General features: G+C 41.7%; 1 protein-coding gene across 6 annotated transcripts in view; it reads right to left on the reverse strand.

Annotated features, from left to right (window-relative positions):
- Positions 1-464: 464 nt before the first annotated feature.
- Positions 465-21,085, reverse strand: part of VDR (vitamin D receptor) — a 227,083-nt gene continuing 206,462 nt past the window's right edge. For 5 of the 6 annotated variants that reach the window (XM_040425878.1, XM_040425881.1, XM_040425880.1 and 2 more), the window contains 4 exons: positions 20,533-20,698; positions 16,628-16,779; positions 12,768-12,884; positions 9,275-10,522 (listed from right to left, as the gene is read on the reverse strand). In XM_040425878.1, the coding sequence (XP_040281812.1) occupies positions 10,263-10,522; positions 12,768-12,884; positions 16,628-16,779; positions 20,533-20,698 (695 nt within the window). In that variant the 3' untranslated portion in view covers positions 9,275-10,262. Of the gene's footprint in view, positions 477-9,274; positions 10,523-12,767; positions 12,885-16,627; positions 16,780-20,532; positions 20,699-21,085 lie in introns of those variants that run through there. The other variant, XR_005777732.1, reaches the window with a different exon arrangement.

Genomic DNA, 21,085 nt, shown 5'->3' on the forward strand with positions numbered 1-21,085 from the left:
AAGGTTATGTAGTGGTCTTTGGCCGTTTTTAACTTAGAGCGTGTGCTCGCATCGTGCTGTATTCGAATACAACCCTCCAGGTATGCAATATTTGCTTCCAGCTTTTTTTGCTCTTCAAAAAATTCATTTTTTTTCCTTTTTATTCTGGAAAAGTAAAGCCCACGGATAAACGCCTTCATGGCATCCCAAACATAGTGAACATGTGTTGTACCAATATTCTCTTGCCAAAATTGTATGAGTTCTTTATCGATCCCTACAGAGGCATTTAATATGGTTAACCAGTATTCGTTCAATCTAAATGATCTAATAATACCAGCTTGTTGTCCGGTCTTCATCACCAGTAAAATCGGTGAGTGATCGGAGATGCCATGGATCTCGTATGTCATTTTTAGGATGGAATCGAGCATCTCACCATTGGCCAAGACAATATCAATCCTGGACATAGCACTATATGCTTTACTAAAGCAAGAGAACACCTGTTTGTTGCCATAAAGCCATCGCCAGACGTCTATTAGTCCTATCTCCTCGCAAAACCCTCGGAGTAATGCGTACTTTCCCTGCGCAATATATACTAATAATTAGTATTGAGTGAAGCAAAGCATTCAAAATGGAATTCTGTCCAAAGTTTAGGAAAACTTTGATTCACAACAAATCAGAATTTTCTCATGCTTCATGGTACCGAATCAGTTTTTCCTAAAATGGTGGCTGCACATGTTACAAAGTGAAAGTGAGAATCCCCGGAATCACTGATAATGCCGTGCAGCCAGCCAATCCGCAGATAGCCATCCCCTGTGATTTCACAGCCCTATAAAACCCTCATCTTGTGAGGTCTGTATCATTGTCCTGTGAGTTGAACATAGGGAGAGAAATGGCAAGCGCTCATGTACTAGAGACAGTGTTGCTAAAAACTATTAATAGAAGAATATTAGAGAGGGAGACTGCAGGGAGAGTATAGGAAGAGTGCAGGGAGACTTATTCTGCGTCAGTTTTATATATTTATTCCTACATTTACTTCTTCCTACAACCGTAAACTAAGATATGTAGATCAATACCAATAAGATGAAAGCCTTTATTATTCCACTACCAGCGTGCCAACCAATACCATCCAGTCTGCACCCCTTAGGGGGACCAGGTCTTAATGATGACCATCCTAATCTTTTGCTGGATTTATTTCTTCCAAATCATCCTTCAAAGTCTCCATGCCCTAGAAAAGTCAGCAAGATGCAGAGAGAGGAGGAGCTGGATGTTCCTCATGATGTATTCTCATCGATATTGGATGATGTGGAAAAGGAAGAAAAGCAGATGGCAGAAGAAGAGCTCCCACCTGTAGGGCAGGAGAGCGCTGGGGTTGGAGAAGCTGATTAATATTCTGTGTTTACTGTCAAATAAACTGCAGGAGATTGCAGGCCAGAACATCAATAATATGCATATTGTCCCCCACCTAACCAGCTGAACCCCATAACAGCAACAGTCGCTGTTTAAAGGTGCAGTGCAGCCATTAAAAATTAAGGACGGTGCGGTCTTCATTATTAAATAAAAGGCAGCTGCGGGCTAATTGGCCACACCGTTCTTCACAGCAGGATGGCCGCAACTTACCTGCATCACAGCCGCCTCGTATGGCTGTTCCTTAAGGTAGTATGGTTTTGGTATACCTGATTTATAGTGATTTGTGACAAATGAATTTGTAACAAATCAAAATCTCTTGGCTAACTTAGGCGAAGTTGCCAAATTGAGTTTTTAAGAACTCCTGTCATCTCTAATATTCTATAATAAATATATGTATACTGTATACAGTGGGGGAAATAATTATTTGACCCCTCACTGATTTTGTAAGTTTGTCCAATGACAAAGAAATGAAAAGTCTCAGAACAGTATCATTTCAATGGTAGGTTTATTGTAACAGTGGCAGATAGCACATCAAAAGGAAAATCGAAAAAATAACTTTAAATAAAAGATAGCAACTGATTTGCATTTCATTGAGTGAAATAAGTATTTGAACCCTCTAACAAAAAAAGACTTAATACTTGGTGGAAAAACCCTTGTTTGCAAGCACAGAGGTCAAACGTTTCTTGTAATTGATGACCAAGTTTGCGCACATTTTAGGAGGAATGTTGGTCCACTCCTCTTTGCAGATCATCTCTAAATCCCTAAGGTTTCGAGGCTGTCTCTGTGCAACTCTGAGCTTGAGCTCCCTCCATAGGTTTTCGATTGGATTAAGGTCCGGAGACTGACTAGGCCACTCCATGACCTTAATGTGCTTCTTCTTGAGCCACTCCTTTGTTGCCTTTGCTGTATGTTTTGGGTCATTGTCGTGCTGGAACACCCATCCACGACCCATTTTCAGTTTCCTGGCAGAGGGAAGGAGGTTGTCGCTCAGGATTTCACGATACATGGCTCCGTCCATTTTCCCGTTTATGCGAATAAGTTGTCCTGTGCCCTTAGCAGAAAAACACCCCCAAAGCAAAATGTTTCCACCCCCATGCTTGACGGTGGGGACGGTGTTTTGGGGGTCATAGGCAGCATTTTTCTTCCTCCAAACTCAGCGAGTTGAGTTAATGCCAAAGAGCTCTTTTTTGGTCTCATCAGACCACAGCACCTTCTCCCAGTCACTCTCTGAATCATTCAGGTGTTCATTGGCAAACTTCAGACGGGCCTGCACATGTGCCTTCCTGAGCAGGGGGACCTTGCGAGCCCTGCAGGATTTTAATCCATTGCGGTGTAATGTGTTTCCAATGGTTTTCTTGGTGACTGTGGTCCCTGCTAATTTGAGGTCATTAACTAACTCCTCCCGTGTAGTTCTAGGATGCTTTTTCACCTTTCTCAGAACCATTGACACCCCACGAGGTGAGATCTTGCGTGGAGCCCCAGAGCGAGGTCGATTGATGGTCATTTTGTGCTCCTTCCATTTTCAAACAATCGCACCAACAGTTGTCACCTTCTCTCCCAGCTTCTTGCTAATGGTTTTGTAGCCCATTCCAGCCTTGTGCAGGTCTACAATTTTGTCTCTGACATCCTTGGACAGCTCTTTGGTCTTTCCCATGTTGGAGAGTTTGGAGTCTGCTTGATTGATTGATTCTGTGGACAGGTGTCTTTTATACAGGTGACTAGTTAAGACAGGTGTCCTTAATGAGGGTGACTAATTGAGTAGAAGTGTCTAACCACTCTGTGGGAGCCAGAACTCTTAATGGTTGGTAGGGGTTCAAATACTTATTTCACTCAATGAAATGCAAATCAGTTGCTATCTTTTATTTAAAGTTATTTTTTCGATTTTCCTTTTGATGTGCTATCTGCCACTGTTACAATAAACCTACCATTGAAATGATACTGTTCTGAGACTTTTCATTTCTTTGTCATTGGACAAACTTACAAAATCAGTGAGGGGTCAAATAATTATTTCCCCCACTGTATATGTATAAAGAGAGAGATACAATTTGTAAATTGTAACTTATTTTGCTCAATTACATTTTTGTGATTACTAATTAAAATAGACTTTTGCTGGTAATAATTTAAAAGTAGAGACTGAATACATTTTAAAGTCACAGTACTTTCACAAAATTTCATTTAATTGACAATAGTGTAAATAGTACATTTTTGCATTCAGCTGAAAAACAAAGTCATGGCCACTAGGGGTCTCACTTATACCTAATTTGTAGTCTACTGCCTGTTGTCAGCAAGATCCATCCTTAGTTACAGAGATGTCAGAGAGCAAGTGGGGGTATGTCACAGCTAGCTGAGATCCTGGGCCTGATCAAAGAAACTGCTTCTGAATTCACAGAAGCCTGCTGTCTTTCTGTAAATGTGATTCCCCCCTCCTTATTTGTTTGGTGGTCTCAAAAGCTGAAAACAAACATAGTGGGAAGTAAGGATAAGGACATCACCACAGTACAGTGCTGGCAGATTTCACAGAAGGGATATACCCTCTGCTTCTAAGTGAAATGCACCTAGCTGTGGAGCTAAGACAGGGAATAATATGGCTGAAAAAGACTTTGAAGAAATGTGCTTTCCCTAGAGTTATGATTGTCCAACAAAAGCACTGCCATTATGCAAACTTTTATTTTTGAATACTCCAATACACTTTAAATATACAGGAGTATCCCCATACACTATTAGAATGCTAACAGTGTTTGGGGATACCCTGAAGGATGACTCTATATAGGGAAACTGCTTTATATGGAGTCAGACACAGCACACTCTTAACACCTAACTGCGATCGACATTAGCCCACTACATATAAAAGGCAATCGGTCCACTGGAAATTTTTTCGCAGTGAGGTACATTGCCAATACATTGCAAATCCTGGCTTCAGTGGTTATAAGAGATGTGACCACTGAAGCCAGTGGTATGCTGCAGCAGAGCAGGTCACCATACCCATGTCAGGGAGGAAGTAAACAAACCAAGGACCGGAAGAGGGACACACAGGAGCCAGCATGAAGGACTGGAGCGGCGGGGCGCAGGTAAATAGGATTCTTTTCTTAGCAGAGGCAGGCTGCAGGCATTAGGCAAAAAGTATTTATTCCTGGATAACCTCTTTAATTAATTTCTAACTTGGTACTATGCAGAGATATACAGTACAAAGGACAAGAGAATAAAGCCACAAACTAAACACCGTTTATTATAAACAACAAGGCACATACAGCGGCATGTCATTTCCCTTTTGCTGTTTGTTTAGGCTTTTAACGAGAATCTGACATTTACACACAATGCATTAAAAGAGTTCAGAGCTGCAAAAAGCAAAGAAAACGCTCTATTTTTTTTAAAACCAGAATTAAAACATCTATAATATATAGTCATTCTTTCCCATATAAAGTGCATAACATTAGAACATATACAATCTAATACACAAAATAGACTTTTTATTATTTTTTTGTCACAGTAAGTTTACCAGAAGAAAAATACATTTACACACAAATAGAACAGCAAGCTCTTCCTGGATTGTAAGATGCATTTTGCATTTGTACAAACAATGTAAGTTTTGCTTGCATATAAAGCACTTCAGCATAATGGCATGAAATAGACATCTTTTCAGTGTGATGAAGGCAGCACGGGAAGGTATTAGGTATACTGAAGGACTTTCTGTGTGAATAGTATGATCTGCTGTGCAAGGTTAGAGTTGTCAGAACAATGCCAATAGACATGAATGAGAATGATGAGCTACCATAGTTATTATTACTACGCGACCATAGTTATTACTGTTTTTGATTAGTCATTGGCAGATGTATATAATATGTTTATGTCAAGCTGGAGTTCATTCTTCCATACTAAATGACATGACCATTTCTTGGCACTGAACAATATTAAAAATAATTAGAATGTAGATTTTGCCATCTATGGCTTGATTCACACATCCAGATGCAGACATGTGTCCTGATCCAACTGCAGGTCGCAAACCTGTAGAATTATACATCCTGGTGATACTGTGAGTTCTGTTCATTACACCCATGATCAGTCCAATATCTGGAGTCCAGAACGTGGACGTGTGAATCTGATCAAATGAACAACATTCTAGCACAATAAATCCATCATGGCAAGCACCCACTTAACATTTACAGAGTACTACAAAGCATAATCAGGGGGCACACCCAATAGATATAGCAGAGTGCAAGCCACGGTATTAGTAGCGGACCATAAAAAACAAAAGAAAAGAACTACCGCAAACAAGGCTGCACCTCAAAAGATTAAAATCATTGTATACAATTTATATCATTGTGTGTGGACTACAATATATGCCCACCACATACACCTGCAACACACAAGTTACAAATGGGAACACACATATGCCGCCAAACAAAATGTACAATGAGTAAATAAAACATCAAATAGTACACAATACTTATCAATTACACAGGACGGGGGACATGGGATGCAGGTAAGAACGGCCCACACGTATCGCCAGACAATGCTGGCTTCCTCAGGGGTCTCCGTCCACTGCACAGTGGACGGAGCTGTGTATTTCCGGTGCCAGAGCTAATGAAAACCATTGGTGGAAGGGCGCCCACACGACCACCGGTGATCATGCATTGATGACCTTTCCTAAGGATAGGCATTCAATATAAAACTCTTCAAAAAAAAAAAAATAACTTGTAACTCCATGTTGCCCAGTCCACAATATGCAACGGCAACAGGATCCGCATGTGAATAACGACAAAGCGGATCATCACTCATTTCCTGTAATTGCTGGCCTGTGCCTTGTACATGCTATTTGAAACATAAGCAGACTGGGCATAGACCTTAAAAGGGAAATTTCCTGGGGGGGCAGATGCCCAGAAGGCCACCCAAACCCTTCTCTTGGCTACCAGCCAGGCAAAGATTTGATGCTCTCAGCATTAATTAATGTAGGAGCATAGGGCACTTATGCACCTGGCCAGAGGCCGCAGCTGCCCTCCTGAATTCAAGTATATTGCCATGCTCAGGACGATGATATAGTTTCATACTGTGGCGCAGGTGGCAGCATTTTGTGCTGCACTGTGGTATATGGATTTGCAGAAGCAGTATTTTGTGCAGAACTGTGGTATTTGGTTCGGACAAGGCAGAATTTCGTGCTGCATTGTGGTATCTGGTTCTGCTGGGCCAGTATTTTGTGCTGCACTGTGGTATCTGGTTCTGCTGGGGCAGTATTTTGTGCTGCACTGTGGTACTGCATCGGATTTCAAACTACACATTGCAGTGAGTGAAATCAAAAGCAAAGGCGGACGAAAACCGCACCAGATAGGACATGCCGTGGATGTAAAAATCCACAGGATGCCCTTAAGTTTATGCAGATTTATTCCCTAGTGTATAATGTGGTTTTGTAAAATCTTTTCGACTTGCATTGTACTGCTGAAAAGTTGTCACATTACATAAGATGATGTGGACCATAGGTTCAACGACTGAAAAATTGCCATATAGTACTCTCTAAAACTGATCAAAGTTCAAGAGGGATATACTTAGAGTCACAGATAAGACTCTACTGATGGCTAGAACACAAGATTAAAGAATAACTTATATTTACTACAAACACCTGCTGCATTTCATACATCAGGCTCCAGCTATAGGTGAAATACACGTAATGGAGGTTTAGAGTACACACTAGAGAAATAGCCCCACTTAGTGCTTCCTTTTATACAAGTTATCACTCATCTGCAATGATATAAAAGAGTGTCAAAGGGTCCACTGAAAGAACGGAACAAATCCCCCACTCAAAAAGATGAATTACCTATAATAGTGTTATTACACATAGACAGCAAGACCTCGAATGCTCATTCTGCAAGATAACTGGTATGAGAGAGTTAGAACAGATGCCTTATCCATAAAATGTTCCTTCTAAATAGGCTCCTGCTGGGATTTGGTGCTAAAACAAGACAGCGATTGGTATAACAGCACGATAGGGGAAATCTACACACGTGATCCATAATTATGTACTAGTGAAGAAAAGATGTCAAATATATGTGGAAAATGTTATGAATAAAATTCGTATAATTATTATATATATGTCGTGTTCTAGTCAACACCAGATCCTTGCTTGCGGTCAAACAATTGTAAGAAAATGTGAACATATTCACACATGCTGATTTTTATTTTTTGGTTATTTTTGGCATTGTTCTGTAAAATCACATGAAAAACCCCCATAAAATCAGGTATTTGAGAGTATACAATAAGAACTTATGCATACATCTGCAGAATGTACAGAGTCTGTCTCCAAGCTGTACAGAGGCGTAGTATGAAACTCATGCTGGTATATATGCCCATACTGCACCACTGCATGCCTCCAAGATTTTTTTTGTTTGATTTAGTAGAATTCTAAATTGTCAAGTCTCATTACTTGCCATATGTACAAGTTTATCTCCTAGAAGCATTGTATGGGCATTTTACATTCTACTGTTGTAGTGATATGTAGTACAAGCAGGTTCTGCTGTGCTGAGTGCATAAGGGGTAAGTCTTAGGCCTCTTTCACACGACAGTATGTCTTTTTCAGTGTTTTGCGGTCCGTTTTAAACGGATCCGTTGTTCCGTTTTTTGTTTCCGTTTCGTTTGTCCGTTCCGTTTTTCCGTATGGCAAATACAGTATACAGTAATTTCATAGAAAAAATTGGGCTGGGCATAACATTTTCAATAGATGGATCCGCAAAAAACGGAACGGATACGGAAGACATACGGATGCACTTCCGTATGCATTCCGTTTTTTTGCGGACCCATAGACTTTAATGGAGCCACGGAACGTGATTTGCGGCCAAATATAGGACATGTTCTATGTTAAAACGGAACGGAAAAACGGAATGCATACGGAGTACATTCCATTTTTTTTGCGGAACCATTGAAATCAATGGTACCGTATACGGACCGCAAAAAACAGACCGCAAAACGAAAAAAAAAAAAACGGCCGTGTGAAAGAGGCCTTACTCGTACTTTATTTGCATAAAATGTGATCTTATTCTTTAGGGCATGTTCACACTTGACAGATATTTCTGAAAGTCCAGTCCATACATATAAATATACATGCGCATTAATGTTTTTTAAACCCCATTCAGCTGTATGGAACAGTCACAGACATTTCTGCAACAAATCTGCCATGTGTGAGCACACACACATCGGAATAAAATTCCAATTTTGAATTACTGACAGGATTCTGTCTTTTGATGTCAAAAGTGTTTTAGGCAGGCAGGACTCCCAACATTCCTCATTATCTGTTGGTCAAGCTCAAGTGTCATGTGTACAGCAGCATTTGACTATTGTATAGCAAAAATATGGACATTTCTTTTTTCCTTCAAAAGGCGCATATATTAAAATATATTTGCAATCTGAAAATATACATTTTCTCACATTTACTTATAAACCCAATAAAATATATCAATTACTGATCCTAATTTATAAACACCACAGAAATCTCAAGACCTACAAAACTTGAGAGATTTATTTTCTTAGGTTGCCCTATCAGGCTTCACTTTTCTTATGACTTAAAGGGGTATTCCCATCACAGACAATGGGGACATAGCGCTAGGATATTCCCATCTCTGGGACCCACACCTACACTGAGAAAGGGGCAGGGAAAGGTGGCGGAGGGCGCACTGTGCATGCGCAGCCGCCCTCCATTCATTTCTATGTGGCTGCCGAATATTGTCGAGCGCTGGCTCGGCTATTTCCGTCTCCCCCATCGAAATGAATGGGAGTGGTGTGCTCCCATTCACTTGTATGGGGAGAGCACTTGGCGGTGGCTGGACCCCGGGAAACCCGGGCTCCTCCAGCCACCGATCTCCCCGCTCTGTTCTCGGTGTAGATGCAGGTCCCAGAGGTGGGACCTGAAAATATCAGACAGACAATGGGGGCATATCCTAGCCATATCCTGCCCCCATTGTCTGTGATGGGAATACACCTTTAACTTTGGGTTGCCTTGTCATGTGGCAAAATGTTCTGTGATTCAATTGAATGCAGCTTGCAGAAATCCATGTGATTCCTGCCCAAACTCCCCCATTCAGTCACTAGAAAATGTTCGTCTGCAACACAATCTGCCATGTGTGAAAGCACACTAGGCATCCACATAAAAGGTGTTGATGTGAGGCAAATTTGTTGCAAAAATTTCTGCAACCGTTCCGTAGATCTGAATGAGATTTGAGGAAAAACAAACCATGGACTATTCAGATGTACAGGACGGATTTATAGTTGAAGAAATTTCTGCAAGATGTGAACATGGAAATATGAAGAAAGAAACTGTAATAATCTCTGCCTCATGAGATCAGTAGACCCGACTTCAGCAGCAAACAATAAATCTGCCCACAAGAGGACAAGTAGGTCCACCTCTCTGTCTTCAGTTTCATCACACACATAAGGGAACGTACTTTGGTTAATTATTTTCTAGATATATTTACATTATAAAATATATTTTAAAGACTTTAAGGCTTGTAGAGCCCTTTAGAATTTGGCACACGCAATTGTCAAGTTTCAGATCTAGCAAACAATGGCTTTTGTACGCAAAAATGCTTATAAAGGCTAACAAAGTGTGCCATTTGCTGTCTAAAAGGCACACAACATGGCAAAGCTTCTTATATTCATGCATTACATCAACAGCATGACAAGGGGATGTACCCTTTTTTGTAGCAAAATTACAGAACGCAAGTTAACCATCCATTTTATCTTCTCCAGATAGGTCTTGAACAGCATGCCCTATATAAAACTGCATCTAATTATCTCTCAAGATACCCAGTCATTTCCGATAGCAGAAAACATAATTACGACCCAACTTAGTTTTTACACTTTACTTCATTTACGCTCCCTTGTAAATGAAAGTCAATTTAGGAAATATCATTGCCAAACACCTCCATTACAAGTGGAGTGAGCTGCATACTGTGCTCCGGCTGGAAAGAGATGAAGCGATACTGTTTGGAATGCTCCTCATTCAAGCTGCGCAGGTCGGCCAGTTTCTGGATCATCTTCGGGTACAAGAGTCGACTTCCTGGGGGTGGATGTTTGCAGAGGATGTAAGTCTGCAGAACAGAGGAGAGGTGATCCTGGATTGCTTCAACAAGTGCTTTGTTTTGGACCCCTGGACGATCTACAAATCACACATAAAAAGTAAAATATCATGGTAAGAAAACTGAATAAATATTTAATCCCTTCCGGACACAGCCATTTTTCACCTTCCTTGACAGGGCCAAATTTTGCAAATCTGACATGTGCCTCTTTACATGGTAATAACTTTGGAATGGTTTTCCTTATCCAAGCGATTCTGATAATTGGAGATGAGCGAATTTGATATTTTGAAATTCGTTTGCGTTTCATTTGGTGGTAAAAGCAGAGTTGCGTTATGGTCCGTGGCAACGGAATCCATAACGCAATTCCATGACGGAATGCACAACGGAATGCCTTTAGAGGCATTCCATTATTCATTCCGTCATAATAGAAGTCTATGGCCTGCATAACAGATCCGTCTCGTTTTCCGTTATGCAGGGGAGTCCTCTCCTGCATAACGGAAATGGGACGGGGAGTCCTCTCCTGCATAACGGACACGGGACGGGGAGTCCTCTCCTGCATAACGGAAACGGGACGGATCTGTTATGCATCCCATAGACTTCTATTATGACGGAATGAATAACGGAATGCCTCTAAAAGCATTCCGTTATGGAATTGCGTTATGGTCCGTGGCAACGGAATCCATAACGCAATTCTGCTTTTAACACCAAACGAAGCGCAAAAAAAATTCATAACATGAAATTCGCTCATCCCTACTGATAATGTTTTCTCGTGACACATCGAAATTCATGTCCGTGGTAAATTTGAGTCAATATGTTTTACTTTAATTTATTTAAAAAAAATCCCAAATTTACTGAAATGTTTTAAAATTTGAATTTCTCAGCTTTTTAGACAGATAGTGATACTTCATAAAAAAAATTAAATTAGCATTCACTATATGTCTACTTTATGCTGGAATGATTTTCTAAATGTCTTTTTTTACGGTGTTCACTTGATGGGGGGTAGATTATGTGATATCTTTTATAAAACCTGTCATTATGGATGCAGCAATCACACTGTAAATGTGAGATGAATTGAGCCTAACCTACATTGCCCTGGGAAACCACTTTTGACATTTTGTGACAAGCTGTGCTACATCTGTACGATATTTAAAAGGGGTTATCGCAACAAAATAAAATATTCTCAGAAAACACTGGAACTGCATCCTGGAACAACCAGAGATTGGCTGATATCTTATGTGGGGAGTTTTCCTTGGCCATACACATTTCCAGCAGTCAGTAGTTGCTGCAGCAGAAATTTATTATTACAAGGTGGACATTCAGGTTAAGGCCTCTTTCACACTACCGTTTTTTTTTTCCGTTTTGCGGTCCGTTTTTTGCGGTCCGTATATGGAACCATTCATTTCAATGGTTCCGCAAAAAAAACGGAATGTGTTCCGTATGCATTCCGTTTCCGTATTTCCGTTTTTCCGTTCCGTTGAAAGATAGAACATGTCCTATATTTGGCCGCAAATCACGTTCCGTGGCTCCATTAAAGTCAATGGGTCCGCAAAAAAAACGGAACACATACGGAAATGCATCCGTATGTGTTCCGTTTCCGTTCCGTTTTTTTCTGAACCATCTATTGAAAATGTTATGCCCAGCCCAATTTTCTCTATGTAATTACTGTATACTGTATATGCCATACGGAAAAACGGAATGGAAAAACTGAACCAAAACGGAAACAAAAAAATGGAAAAACGGATCCGTGAAAAACGGAACGCAAAACACTGAAATGGACATACTGTAGTGTGAAAGAGGCCTAAAGGGAACCTGTCACTGGATTTTGGGTATAGAGCTGAGGACATGGGTTGCTAGATGGCCGCTAGCACATCCGCAATACCCAGTCCTCATAGCTCTGTGTGCTTTTATTGTGTCAAAAAACTGATTTGATACATATGCAAATTAACCTGAGATGAGTCCTGTCCCTGACTCATCTCACGTACAGGACTCATCTCAGGTTAATTTGCATATGTATCAAATCAGGTTTTTTACACAATAAAAGCACACAGAGCTTTGGGGACTGGATATTGCGGATGTGCTAGCGGCCATCTAGCAACCCATGTCCTCAGCTCTATACCCAAAATCCAGGTGACAGGTTCCCTTTAACAGCTGACCATGAATCGCTTGGGTCCCTCAGGGCAGAAACCACTATTGTGTGGGTTTGCTCTTTGGTTTTCTGCTTGGGGTCCCAAGCAGTGCATACCCCTCTATGATGTACAAATGCCAGGTGAACAGGGGCTGACAAGCCCTTTAATATATGGAAAATTTCCACTCTTTGGCACTGACCTGGTGAAAGAATACAGATAGCCATTAAAAGTACATGCTCTTCTTCATGGAGATTCAGTTTCTTCAGTCCCACCTGGAATTTTACCAATGGCTCTAGAAGTTCCAAATTATGACCAGCTGCAGATGACAACATATGTCATAAATTGATTAGCCAATATTATCATTTACCCATGCAAATCATGACAGAGTCCCTATTCTGGAGGCCTGCTGGGAGGTGAGGGCATTAGCCCAAATATCACATATAAATAAAGAATACAGCATCAGTTACTAACAGGATAAGCAGAGTACTAATAGTCATTGTACTTGTCATGGATGGGAGAAACTGTTTAATTAGTGAGAAACAGACATTGATGGCTGGATAAATGAACAGAACATTTTATCTATTTCTTAGGCCTCATGCACATGACCGTTGTGTGTTTTGAGGTCCGCAAACCGCGGATCCACAAAACACGGATAGAGTCTGTGTGCGTTCCAAAATTTGCGGAATGGCACAGACAGTCATTAATATACAGTCAGGTCCATAAATATTGGGACATCAACACAATTCTAACTGTCAGCTTGTCACAATTCAGACTGTCAGATTTAATTTGAGGGTATTTACATCCAAATCAGGAGAACGGTGTAGGAATTACTACAGTTTGCATATGTGCCTCCTACTTGTTAAGGAACCAAAAGTAATGGGACAGAATAATAATCATAAATCAAACTTTCACTTTTTAATCCTTTGCATTAAATTACAGCCTGAAGTCTGGAACGCACAGACCTCACGAGACGCTGGGTTTCATCCCTGGTGATGCTCTGCCAGGCCTCTACTGCAACTGTCTTCAGTTCCTGCTTGTTCTTGGGGCATTTTCCCTTCAGTTTTGTCTTCAGCAAGTGAAATGCATGCTCAATCATATTCAGGTCAGGTGATTGACTTGGCCATTGCATAACATTCCACTTCTTTCCCTTAAAAAACTATTTGGTTGATTTTGCAGTATGCTTTGGGTCATTGTCCATCTGCTCTGTGAAGGGTCGTCCAATGAGTTCTGAAGCATTTGGCTGAATATGAGCAGATAATATTGCCCGAAACACTTCAGAATTCATCCTGCTGCTTTTGTCAGCAGTCACAGCATCAATAAATACAAGAGAACCAGTTCCATTGGCAGCCATACATGCCCACGCCATGACACTACTACCACCATGCTTCACTGATGAGGTGGTATGCTTAGGATCATGAGCAGTTCCTTTCCTTCTCCATACTCTTCTCATCACTGATACAAGTTGATCTTGGTCTCATCTGTCCATAGGATGTTGTTCTAGAACTGTGAAGGCTTTTTTAGATGTCGTTTGGCAAACTCTTATTTGGCATTCCTGTTTTTGAGGCTCACCAATGGTTTACATCTTGTGGTAAACCCTCTGTATTCACTCTGGTGAAGTCTTCTCTTGATTGTTGACATTTACACACATACACCTACCTCCTGGAGAGAGTTCTTGATCTGGCCAACTGTTGTGAATAGTGTTGAGTGAACTTCTGTTTTAAGTTCGGCGTCTAAAGTTCGGCTTCCGGTTAGCGGAGAATCCCGATATGGATTCCGAATTCCGTTGTGGTCCGTGATAGCGGAATCAATAATGGCCGATTATTGATTCCGCTACCACGAACCACAACGGAATTCGGAATCCATATCGGGATCCTCCGCTAACCGGAAGCCGAACTTTAGACGCCGAACTTAAAACAGAAGTTCGCTCAACACTAGTTGTGAAGGGTGTTTTCTTCACCAGGGAAAGAATTCTTCGGTCATCCACCACAGTTGTTTTCCGTGGTCTTCTGGTGTTGCTGAGCTCACCGGTGCGTTCCTTCTTTTTAAAAATGTTCTAAACAGTTGTTTTGGCCACGCCTAATGTTTTTGCTATGGGTTTGTTTTGTTTTTTCAGCCTAATGATGGCTTGCTTCACTGATAGTGACAGCTCTTTGGATCTCATCTTGAGAGTTGACAGCAACAGATTCCAAATGCAAATGGCACACTTGAAATAAACTCTGGACCTTTTATCTGCTCATTGTAATTGGGATAATGAGGGAATAGCATACACCTGGCCATGGAACAGATGAGAAGCCAACTGTCCCATTACTTTTGGTCCCTTAACAAGTGGGAGACACATATGCAAACTGTTGTAATTCGTACATCGTTGACCTGATTTGGATGTAAATACCTTCGAATTAAAGCTGACAGTCTGCAGTTAAAGCACATCTTGTTGGTTTCATTTCAAATCCATTGTGATGGTGTATAGAGACAAAAATGTTAGAATTGTGTCGATGTCCCAATATTTATGGACCTGACTAACTGCCTATTCTTGTCCGCAAAACGGACAAGAATAGGACAGGTTATATTTTTTTGCGGACCACGGAACGGAGCAACGGATGCGAACAGCACACAGAGTGCTGTCCGCATCTTTTGCGGCCCCCCATTGAAGTGAATGGGTCCGCATCCGAGACGCCAAAACTGCGGCTCGGATGCGGACCAAAACAACGGCCGTGTGCATGAGGCCTTAGACACACACTACTATTGTATATATTTCCTCTAATGTTAAGTGAATTAATTTACAGTACTGCCTCACATTTAGGTTTGTGGACAACGTTTTTGAAGTAAAAACCAGGAGTGGATTAAAAAAATAGGAGAAGAGGTATCCGTCCTTAATACTTTCTATCCTTTTATGATCCACTTCTGATTTTGGCTCCAAAAATTGCACAAACATTCTGCACGTGGCCGTACCCTATGTAAGAATTATTCACACCAATAGGGTGACATGTATTAGTACATTTAGGTATGATTTTGTTATAACTGCCCAAAAAACAAACCCAGTCCTTCTGCCAAGTTCAGGTACTACAATTGTACAATCTGTACCATTGTAATCAGTATAAATACAGAGCCAGTAGGTCAATGCTAGTTTGTATTAGGACAAACACTAAATAGGTAATACATACAACTGAAGAGGTGTAAATGAGAATATTAGCTGCGCGCCGAGCACATGTTCCCTTTACTTATTAGTAGGCTGTAAGCCTATTATATCTTCAGGGCAGACAAATAAGGCTACTTTAACACTCGCGTTTTGTGCAGATCAGTCATGGACGGACCCGTTCAGATAATACAACCGTCTGCATCCGTTCAGAACTGATCCGTTTGTATTATCTTTAACATAGCCAAGACGGATCAGTCTTGAACACCATTGAAAGTCAATGGAGGACGGATCAGTTTTTTTATTGTGCCAGATTGTGTCAGTGAAAACGGATCCGCTCCCATTGACTTACATTGTGTTAGAGGACAGATCCGTTTGGCTCAGTTTCATCAGGCGGACACCAAAATGCTGCAAGCAGCGTTTTGGTGTCCGTCTCCAAAGCGGAACGGAGACTGAACTGATGCAAACTGATGCATTCTGAGCGGATCCTTTTCCATTTAGAATGCATTAGAATGCAAACTGATACATTTTGGACCGCTTGTGAGAGCCGTGAACAGATCTCACAAACGGAAAGCCAAAACGCCAGTGTGAAAGTAGACTAAGTGAAAAAGTGCAAATTGTCCACTTAACAAAGAGGTAAAATGACATTCTATGAAAGTGATCACAGTGGGTGTGGGGAATGAGTGCCTATATGGAAGCCACTGACTACCCTGCTCCACTACCATCTATGTGCTCTTCGTCTCTATTGTGAGATATCAGCATTACTAATGTTTGTCATTGAGTGTCCCATTAGCTCCATTAAGCTTTTGCTACATTATACAGTATAAACACAATTACAGCTAAAGGAACGTTTTGAACACTGGGTTTAGTTCTCGTGGTGAAATGCAAGAACAATGTACCTCTATCTCACTCTGAAAGGACTTTACCTTGAGTTACATCATCTACTTTGTATTTGAATTCTTCACTGCCGCATGTCCAGGACATATCTTCCAAGGTAAATGATTGGTTGGATCGTAGCATTATAACTTCAATGACAGATGACTTTAACAAGGCAATTTGGTCCTCGGCATCAAGGTCACTAGTTTTTATTGATAAAATAAAATGATGTAAAAAGTTGCTGCACCTCATCATTATCAAACACATTAGTATACAAAAAAGTGACTCTTCTGGTTCCATGCAGATCTGATATAAGATCTGATGTAGTTTTAGTGATCCTAACAACTGCAGAGTCTAAATGCAAAAAAGGATCATCAATAAATCGATTAGTTATCAAAACTGACTGAGCATACATTAAAATGTTTACTACTTTTAATGGTATTACTACTAATATATTTTACACTCAATATACAGTTATGACTCAACTCGCATTAGAAAATATCAGCATATGATGATTTTATTGTTGGAAATGTCAGTTTCTCAGAACAATTTTTAGACAAATGCAACTATAGGCATTTTCATGCATTCATATACTTTTAGCACTACTTTTCCAGAGTCTGATATTGCCCACACCTCTCACCTTTCCTTCTCATCCCCTGGTATGCTTGCATTGAACTTTAATGTCTCTTTCCCTGCTGGATTTATTAAGCATTTGTTTACATTGACTATTTCACCCCTGTATCTGGTCCCCCCTTGATTAGGCCAAATGTAGCCCCCTCCCCTCTTGTTCACACTTGATTGAACACTCAGTGGTATAAATCTAAGTCTTTAGGTCTTTCAGACCTTGGACTTTTCAATACATCTTTCAAATGCAACTCTCTAAGTGCACATAACAAAATATACCAGAACTGAACCAGAAGGGGACCAACTTTTAACACTTAACTCCCTTCTCCGTCCCCCAGCGCCCCCACCCTCTCCTCTTATCTCAGCTGAGGACTTTGCCACATAAGTCAAACAAAAGATAGTCAACATCAGAGAAAGCTTCAATGCACCGTTCCCACAGACCCTCTACACAACTGCTCAGTCCTCTTCTCCCAAAACCCACTTCTCCACCATTACAGAAGAAAAACTCTCCACTCTCCAGATCACATCTCACCACCTGTGCACTTGACCCAATCTCATCCCACCTCATACATAACCTCACCACAGTGTTTATCCCAGCCCTAACTCATCTCTTCAACCTATCACTAACCTCTGGTGTCTTCCCCTCTGGTTTTAAACATGCTATCATTACACCCATCACTTGACCCATCCTCTTCGCCCCATATCACTTCTTCCATATGCCTCAAAGCTACTTGAGCAACATGTCCATTCTGAACTGTCCTCTCACCTCTCCTCTTGCTTCCTCTTTGACAGGCTACAATCTGGCTTCCGACCCCACCACTCAACTGAGACTGCCCTAGCCAAAGTCACCAATGACCTACTAACAGCCAAAACCAAAAAACAGTCCTTCTCCGTGACCTGTCCTATGCCTTTGACACTGTCGACCACTCCCTTCTGTGACAAACTCTCATCTCTTGACATCACTGACCTGGCCGTCTCCTAGATCACATCATACCTCACAGAGCGGACATTTATCGTCTCCCACTCTCACACCACCTCCTAGTCTCATTCCCTCTCTGTTGGTGTCCCACAAGGCTCTAGGACCCCTGCTCTTCTCTATCTACACTTTTGGCCTGGGACAGCTCCTAGAGTCCCATGGCTTTCAGTATTACTTTTTTGCTGACAACACACAAATCTACCTCTCTGGTCCAGACATCACCACCTTACTATCCAGAATCCCACAATGCCTATCTTCCGTATCCTCCCATTTCTCCTCTCGCTTTCTAAAATTTAACATGGATAAAACAGAATTCATCATATTTCCTCCATCTTGCTCAACCCCCCCAACAGACCTATCTATCATGATCAATGGCTGCACACTATCCCCGGTCAACCAAGTCCGCTGCCTTGGACTGACCTTGGATTCTGCCCTCTCCGGCAGCACATCCAAACCCTTTCCACCACCTGCCGCCTCCAACTCAAAAACATCTCCTACATCCGCGCTTTCCTCAACTTTTCAGTCTATGAAAATGCTTGTACATGCCCTCATCATCTCCCGCCTAGATTACTGCAACATTCTCCTCAGTGGCCTTCCATCTAGCACTCTCCCACCCCTCCAATCTATCCTCAACTCTGCTGCCCGACTAATCCACCTCTCAACCGGTTACTCCTATGCCAATCCCTTAACTGGCTCCCCATTGCCCAGCGAAGTCAGTTCAAAATACTAACAAATACATACAAGGCTGTCTACAACCTGTCCCTTTCCTACATCTCTGAGCTACTTTCCCGATACATCCCCACATGCAATCTCCGATCCTCACAAGACCTCCTTCTCTCCTCTCCTCTTATAACCTCTTCCCACAATTGTCTCCAAGATTGCTCCCGTGCATCCCCCAAACTCTGGAACTCGCTACCCCAACAAATCAGACTCATCTACAGTGGAATCCTTCAAAAGAAACCTAAAAACGCACCTCTTCAGACAAGCCTACAACCAGTGACCCTGCTGCCTCTATACCACCATGACCAACTTTACCCTCTCCTACTGTGTCCTTCTCCTATACCATGTACATTGTAAGCCCTCACAGGCAGGGTCCTCTCTCCTTCTGTACCAGTCTGTAACTCATCTTGTTCATGCTTAGTACAATTGTCTGCATTATGTATGTATACCCCTTTTCATATGTACAGCGCCATGGAATGAATGACGCTTTAATAATAAATAATAATAATAATAATAATACTACAGAATAAACCCAAAAGGCTGAATAAACTGAAACTGGATGTTACTACTCCCCTTGTCAATTTCCCTACAAGGCCTAGAAAATATGAACTAAAATTAAAATCTCTATTAAAGAGGACCTTTCACCGATTCTTACCCTATGAACTAAGTATACATACATGTGGAGCGGCGCCCGGGGATCTCTCTGCACTTACTATTATCCCGGGCGCCGCTCCGTTCTCCTGCTATGTCCTCCGGTATCTCCGTTCCCTAAGTTATGGTAGGCGGAGTCTGCCCTAGCGCTGGCCAATCGCATTGCAGAGCTCACAGCCTGGGAGAAAATAACCTCCCAGGCTGTGAGCTCTGCGCTGCGATTGGCCAGCACTAGGGCAGACTCCGCCTACCATAACTTAGGGACTGGTATCTCCGCCTACTATAACTTAGTGAGCGGAGATACCGGAGGGCATAGCAGGAGAACGGAGCGGCGCCCGGGGATAATAGTAAGTGCAGTGAGATCCCCGGGCGCCGCTCTACATATCTGTATAGTTAGTTCATAGGGTAAGAATCGGTGAAAGGTCCTCTTTAAATCCCTTTAAAGGGGTTTTCCGAGCCTTTTTATACTGATGACCTATGTTCAGGATATTTATACTGATGACCTATGTTCAGGTAATCACAGTATCTGATCAGTGTGCCCTTCAGCTGTTTGGGAAGGCATTGGCATGCGCAGTAGTGTAGTGGCCTTCTCTCAGCTCACCAAGTACAGCGTTGTACATCGTATCGCATCTCAGCGCCATTCGCTTCAATGAGGCTGAGGTTCACCTAGGCCATGTGATCAATGAGTGTGATGTCACACGGCCTAGGCCAGTTGTGGAGAACCTATGGCACGGGTGCTATAGGTGGCACTTAGAAAAAACCCTGTGGGCACCCATGCGATATGTATGTGGGTTTTAGGTTACAGTTTAGGCACTCTGTCTGTAAAAGGTTTGCCAACACTGGCCTAGGCTAAGCTGCGAGAAGGGACAGAGGGTACATGTATTTCATAAGGCTCAGAAAACCCCCTTTAAGGTGTGGGTAAAGCCGGTAACAATCACTACTTATATTGCTGCTGTTTTATGTAAAAAAAAAGGCAAATCTTACCGGAAACCAGGTATCAACTTTGCAAATCCAATAACTTTCTGAATACTATAACTGACCAAATCTGCAAGGTGAGGGAGCATTGAGAGGTCAGGGGTACCTTCAGGTGAGGAGCTACTGGTGAAGTTGCTGAACAGTGAATTGGGGAAAAAGCCAGAGTCAAAAGGTTCTGCAAAGTCATAGAAAATATTAATTCAGCATAGAGAAGACAAACATACATCATACTGTAATCATATGGAGACCTAATACTAATATACAGGTAGAAATGATTTCTCCCCAGATATTTCAGGGAGTTGTTCTAGGCAAAGAGAAGCAAGCAAAAGTCTTAAGGTTCTTTAACTAAAAGGCCAAGGATCTGGGCAATCATCGGCAATGAGCAATCATACTAAATGATCGAAGTAACGATTGTTCGTCCCCCATACAGAGGAGATAATTGCTGCAGGTAAATGCAGCTATCACCTCCACTCACGATCAGGCTGTTTAGTTTGTGCCTGATAATTGCCTCGGCATTGGTCTATTTAAGAGGGTCTTTAGGCAATCTCACTGTGACAAGATT

The sequence above is a fragment of the Bufo bufo genome, chromosome 3, assembly GCF_905171765.1.
Source record: "Bufo bufo chromosome 3, aBufBuf1.1, whole genome shotgun sequence".
Lineage (NCBI taxonomy): Eukaryota > Metazoa > Chordata > Amphibia > Anura > Bufonidae > Bufo > Bufo bufo.